This window comes from Limulus polyphemus, unplaced genomic scaffold, assembly GCF_000517525.1.
Source record: "Limulus polyphemus unplaced genomic scaffold, Limulus_polyphemus-2.1.2 Scaffold588, whole genome shotgun sequence".
Lineage (NCBI taxonomy): Eukaryota > Metazoa > Arthropoda > Merostomata > Xiphosura > Limulidae > Limulus > Limulus polyphemus.
The window spans coordinates 87677-94619 of record NW_013666198.1 but is presented as its reverse complement, the minus strand read 5'-3'; the positions used below and the strand labels follow the sequence as shown (position 1 = coordinate 94619).

General features: G+C 30.3%; 1 protein-coding gene across 2 annotated transcripts in view; it reads right to left on the bottom strand.

Annotated features, from left to right (window-relative positions):
- LOC106459290 overlaps positions 1-6943 on the bottom strand; it is a 93691-nt gene continuing 86748 nt past the window's right edge. For both annotated transcript variants that reach the window (XM_022385748.1, XM_013918901.2), the window contains 2 exons: positions 5200-5344; positions 1-3328 (listed from right to left, as the gene is read on the bottom strand). In XM_022385748.1, the coding sequence (XP_022241456.1) occupies positions 3094-3328; positions 5200-5344 (380 nt within the window). In that variant the 3' untranslated portion in view covers positions 1-3093. The remainder of the gene's footprint in view (positions 3329-5199; positions 5345-6943) is intronic.

Here is a 6943-nt window from a genome sequence, read left to right as displayed (position 1 = left end):
AAAAAAAAAAAAATCATTCGTCTTTATTCAACCATTTACATTGGATTAAGAATAAAACGATTGAATCTTTTTGCATATATTTCTTTCGTAAACAATAAACACTACCAAACAGTATACAACTGGACATCATTAAAAAGTGTTGCTGATCTGTTTAACATTGTAAATAACACTTGAATTCCCACATAAATTGCGATTAGCAGAATTAATTTGGTCATTTTTCATTACATGTATATACAAAACAACGATATATATATTTTGATAATAGACGTTTCAATTGCTCCCAGTAGAACTTAATTAATAAAAAATATCAAGAAATGGATAGGCTATTAACCATATTCATCCACGTACTATGAAGTTTAAAAAGAAAGTAAAATATATAAATATAAACACAATGTATAATTTATACATCAATCTAAGTTTATGTGACGGTTATATTGCATTGTAACGAATATGCCACTTTATACAGCATTTTTTTCCCTGTGTGTAAGATTAGAAATAATAAGCTCGTAAGTCCCGTTTATACGATTCGGGTAGCAAATTTGATTGACCCACTTTAAAATTCTTCCAGTGACATCTGCAGGCTCTAATCTAAAGCAAACCGCTCCCAGGATTCGTAAGACACATAAATAGAACTACAGGCTTAACATTTAAACTGACATCTGACAAAGGCTTATAGCCGAAACTAGTCTTGATTAAAAATATTTATTTGGGGAGGGGATAATAAAGTCGTCTGAAAATAACGCACTAGTAGTTTTACTTCCCCAATATGCTGAGAAGATATTTTTTGCAATATAGGCCCTCCTAAATTTTATTCACTGAACAGAATCATACATTGATCTTTAAAATTAATCTGTTCTTTAAAAAAAAATCGTTAAAAATGGTTCAATGTTGAAAACCAAATACATATTTTAAATCTAGTAGTAAAAATGAAAAAGTTAAAGTTATAAACTTGACAGATTAAACTTTATACAAAAACAAATAAAATGCATGAAAAGAAGTTAATACAGTATAAAACTTACCGAAGAAAGTATTATGTCAGTATAAGATATATCTTGTGCAATAAAGAAAGCAGCACCGACATACCAATACAATTGAATTACATACTACCCTAGGAGGAAGTTTAAAGGTAACTTAGAATCTTCACTTCGATTTTGGACAAATTTATTTTTCCAGCTACTCTTAGTTCAGAAGGTTCTTCTGACCAACAAAGAGATATTGATATGCAAAACACAATGAAAGAGCTGAACATGAACGATAAGTAGTAACAATAACATCAATATTTTAATCTAAGATGTAACTTATGTATTATTCAATATTCAATCAAGTGTATAAAAACATACAAATGTAAATATCCATATTTCAAATATACATACAATGAATAACGTTTTATGGAATCAGAAACATGCTCGCAATTATGTATAAAAACGTATACCTTTGATAAAACCCGATATAGTTTAAACGTATAGTTTTTAGACCTAGCTCTTTCTAAAGAGAATAATTAATTTTCAACTTTTAATTTAAAGTGTAGAAAAATGTGTAGTATAGAATTTATTATGTATATAAAGTTAGAATTTTCATAGTAAAAATCATTTAATTTTTAACATAAAGAATATTTACTGATCGAATATATAACTTTATTAAGATTGCTTCATTTTCAGTGACGGTGTAAATGGCAAAAACAGATAAAACAGCATTATTGTTTAGGATTTAACAGTAACTCTAAAACCCATTATAAAAGTATGACCCATCGCAAGCCATATATGGGTGATGTTATATGTTCTGATCCTTTAACTATAACATTTTTATTTTACAAGTGTCTCAGAATGTAGAAACGTGATTGTCTTGAACATATGCTGTCTCTCTTATGCTGCTGTTTTTTAGCACAAAACTACATTCTTTACACCATTGACTCACTGTAGGACCTCACTTACGCAACCATATTTAAAGTATGGGAAAGGGTACATTCATTGAATACAGCTTACAAACAAGGGAATTAATTTGGCAGTAAGCCATTTTTTCCAAGATTGTCTTGAAAATACTGATGTTATGAACTGCGTGGAATCAACATGTCTTACATTAAAATCAGTTACAGAAAAAAAACAAAAAACAAATAAATATTTTTGTAAACTTAATTCAGTGTTCTCATTTTGAAAAATACCAATGTTTTAGAAAGTTTAGAACAAGATTATACAAATTTTTTTCACAGTATCACATTCACATGAAAATACAATATTCATGAAGTAGCTATTAAATAGCAAATAGTGATCATTCACTATTCACACAACAAAATATAAACTTAACATTACCTCAGTACTCCAGCATGTTATACTTCATGTTATTCCATGTTATGGAATATTATTAGTATTTTAAAAAGTGTGACTTTTTTGTTTAATGAAAAGGTTTTACAAAAAAAAAAAAAATAGAACGCTTGTTTTTTATGCGAAAGTGTAGTGAAACATTACATATATTATGCATTATAAACAGATGCTAATCTTGTTTTCAGTATATGTATAAGGTCTTTTGTTAAAAACAACTTTTACAAAAGCAACTTGAATATGTGAAATACAAGGTTTTTGATAAGAAATTTAAAATTTTGACTATTACTATATGAACATTATTTTTTAACACACAATTAAGGGAAAAAATCATCTATCTTTTTAAAAAAGATACTAAATGAAGATGCACATTTAGAAAACAAACTAAAATAATGTTTTGAAAATGTGTTGATAATAATACCTTTAAATAAACAAAAAATATAAATTTAAATTTAAGTAATACAAGTGTTGTTACAAAATTATTAGCTACATTCTCATCCTTTCTGCACAATACTTATTTGCAATCACTTGATTTGTGGTGATTGTTCACTTAATAGCCAGAAAATCTCCAAGTTTAGCTTTGATTGAATATTTAATCTATAAGTTATGGAAAAACTGGTATAGAATTACAATTTGGCTAGAATTTTATGAAGAACTATTATCTAGTTCAACTTTACATAACCCAACCACCCCGCTGGTAGAAAGCCAAATCATTTCTTTTTCTATCTTTTCATACCTTCTGCTGAACTACTTTACCTATGTACAACTTATAAAACAATTAAAAAATCTGTTTCCAAGGTGAAATAAGCCAAAGGACACTTAAAATAAGAAGTAGAACTGGCACTGAATCCTTGTCACTTGCTGAACAGAAGTGTCCTTCACCATATCCATCACAAAAACCTTGTGTAGTTATCTTTATGTTCTCAATAAAAGCTTCGGCATGTTGCTCTCCAAGCTTGTCACACCGATAATTTGCTGAGGAGTGCACACAATTTACAAATTTGTGAAAAGCACTAAAAACAGAAGAAAAAAAATTATACAGGTGTTTATTATAAAGACTCAACTCTTTCTGATGGTATTTAAAAGTGAAAATATACAAATATTTATCTACATATCAGGTTATAACATTATCCTGGCACTTGCTTCATACAAATCAAGTGAAGAGTAGTAATTTCCCAAAGGCACCAAAATTAAAATATAGAAAATTTAACTTACATAGTGGAATAAAAATCAATGAAACCACTTGAAATGAATAGGGTCTAAAAAACATTTCACTTTAAAGCAGACAGAATTTTGCAACAGAGAACAGGAAAAGTCAATAATCTGTTATACATACTAATTTATGATGAGGATTAAGTCCATTTTGATATTTATTCTTACCCCTGTATGTAGACCCATAACTTACAAATAATATAAATACATTTTCAGTAACATTTCATAAAATAGTTCATGAATAATGCAAATTGTTGTTTTAGTTAGCTGCTAGGATCTTTATACATTATATTTAATATGTCAACCTCAATTATTAATACTAATTTCTGATCAAAAGTAAGTTAACTACATAGATACAAACTAAAGTAAACAATAAATTAATGATTCCAATGCTGTATAACAAAGTGATATGAAGTGCACAATGTCATGAATTAGCACACAGAAAATGTCTTTGGTTTTCCTAGAGTATTCAACCTTATCTCTAATTATCCATGGTTTGTGTGGATACCAAATATTTGTTGCAATTTAAGGAAATGTAATTTGCAGCTTTTAAGAAGTGGATTGATTATGAAATAATTCATCACACCTCACTGACCTTGTATGTACTAAGATAAATCTAGACTATAACAGACTCGTTATTTTCAAGGGGCATATTTTAAAGATCTAAGCAATATATAATGAGAATATTGAAGTTCAAATGTTTGTTTTGTCTTGCAGCTACTCTCTCTGCAATCATAAAATGTGGGTCTCTACTTTAATTACAATTGCAGTTTTACTGGTTGTATAGACCAGGGGTCGGTAACCTACAGCTCTCGTGCTCTACTCTTACTGTGAAGAAAAGTTAAGAATCTTTCAGGCACAATAGGTGTTAATTTAATTTCTACATTTGCTGAGGGGAATCGAACCCCTAATTTTAGCATCGTAAATTCAAAGACTTACTGCTTTTTTTTTTCTTTTCTTTATATATTAGCTTAGACCACTAGGGGATATTGGCTCTTGAAATGTTTTGGTCTTTGACAAAAACAAAAAATTGGCTCTTCTTCATTGAAGAGTTGCCAACCTCTTGTATAGACCATACCTTATACTTTATACCTTCAAAAACTCTGACTACCTTAATGCTAGCATATTAATTAAGTAAGAAGCATAATGAGTCATATTGAATAGCTAAGCAAAGGTTGGAAAAACTATATATGCACTATAAAAAAAATATTTTCATCAGTGTCATCCAAATTTTGAAAAAAAAAAGAACATCAGAAAATACACTCATTTGTGGTTGCATTAAAGTAAAACCTCAAAAATGTCTTTGTGTTAAGGTTTTAAATTTTGCACTCACACTGCTGTCAACCACATTGCATTTATTTTCAATAGCCCCCAGGAATGATTATTCAGAAATTAAAATAGGAAACTCAAGCTTTTTATTGACACAGTGACAGCTAAATTTAATCCACGGTTTTACTTAAGTAAACTAAATTATGCTTTTTTATGCAGAAGGATATACCAGCAAATGTTTCAAGCACATCTGCCCTGGTTTTCAGAAGTTTTCACACATAAAAAAAGAAAAAATTCCACACAGCTTTTAGTTTTATATGACTTTTTATCATTCATGTACATGGGTGCAATGTTTAATATGGTACAAGACTCAAAGTGAAAAAACGTTAACTGTTTAACACACCAGCAGTGCTCTTTCGTTGAGGGAGGAGCTGGAGTTTCTTCTCCTTTTCCTTCTTTCTTATTCTCTATAGCTTTTTCAAATGCTTCTCGACATATTTTTATGTCTCCTTGCATCTTCACCAGGCAGTAAGCACTTTTGGAAGAACCTTTAAAAGCAAAGAAAATGATAAAAATCCTTGTTCATTTTCCTATAAAGTAAATGGAATTTCCAAATATGAGACTGAAATATAATATTAGATTCTCCCTGCTTATATGTGCCACTATTTCAGTCTACTGTGGAGGAAATAACAATCTATAGTTTTGCAAATAATCTTTTTTTTTCCTGTCAGATATTGTTACCCTTAAAACTATTGAACTATTAAACAAAAGGCACTTAACGTGAGTAAATCTTGAAATTATTCCTCACGTAAAAATATAAATTGAGGAAGAATGGCATTAATAAACCTTGTATAACAAAGAACATGATCTGTTTTAGTCTCTTTGTTTTGACATTCCTTTAAGATTAGAATTTCTTTATAATTCTATATCAGGCCACCTGCTGTAAATTTATATTAAGAACTTATTTTTTAACCTTTTGAGTATACTATTCTTTATGAAAGAATTTATTAGGAAGAAGGACAAAAAGCTGATTTCAGAACTGATAAGATTCAGTTTCAAAATTACTAGAAGCTGTATCAATAAAAAAACGATGGTATTTTGCATTCTTAATTCACATACACATATCTAAGTATAACTTTGATTTGTGTCAGTCACAAAAATTATTTGTGCTTAAACTTTCAAAGCATGCTGAATTAACACAAAATAATGTTTAGTGTTTGTAGATCAGACTTCAGGCTGAATTAACAGAGAACAATTTTAACTGATAATACTTGCTGGCTGAATTAATACAAAAGTTAACATTTTCTTCTTCTGAGAATGTATTTCCATCAGGTACTTACCACCTCTCACCCAAGGCTATCTCAATTCTGGACTGCCTTCTAAGTATTGTTAAATTTTTTGCTAAAAGCACACCAGTTTTTTTATACACCATCAATTTTGCCCCATTTCAGAACGTGCTAATCATGTGACTACCTTCCACCAATCATACTGCACCCTCTATACTAGCACCGCTATCTCCCTCTACTATCCTAGAGAAATCCTCAATTTTAAGAATTGGCAGGTACTAACCAAAAACACTGGAATATCAGTGAGGAGAAAAGGTAGAATACATTTTCAGTGTAAGAAAATGTTAACTTTCAAAACAGTCTTACCTCCTCTCACTCAAAGCTAGAATCCCAAATTGCAAAGGTAGAGGGGCCAGTAAAGGCACATCAGTATCCAATCAAGCAGAAAGCAACCGCACTGAAAGAACAAGTGTGCAAGAATATGAAAAGAAAGCACACCTGTGGGGTATAGCACTACTTCTGGAACAGGTATGTTTTTCACCCAATAATTAATACAGGAACAAAAAGAGGGAGCGAAACTAAATTGGCAGGCACCAATACAATCAGAAAAGAGAAATAAAGCACCAAATCAGTAGAAAAGTGCTGTATAACCATAACTTGACAAACAAACATGGAAAGTATAGTGACAACGAACCTATAGAAGTAAGTGCCAACAGTAGTGCCTTGGGTTACATCAGAGTATGTTAAGTGTGGTCCACCTGGGCAAAAAACATACAATGGCAGCACCTTGTATAAGATATAAAAATCAACAAGTGCAGTCTGCCCAAGTAACATGGAAGTGCCTTGGGGTAGGTTGAACTA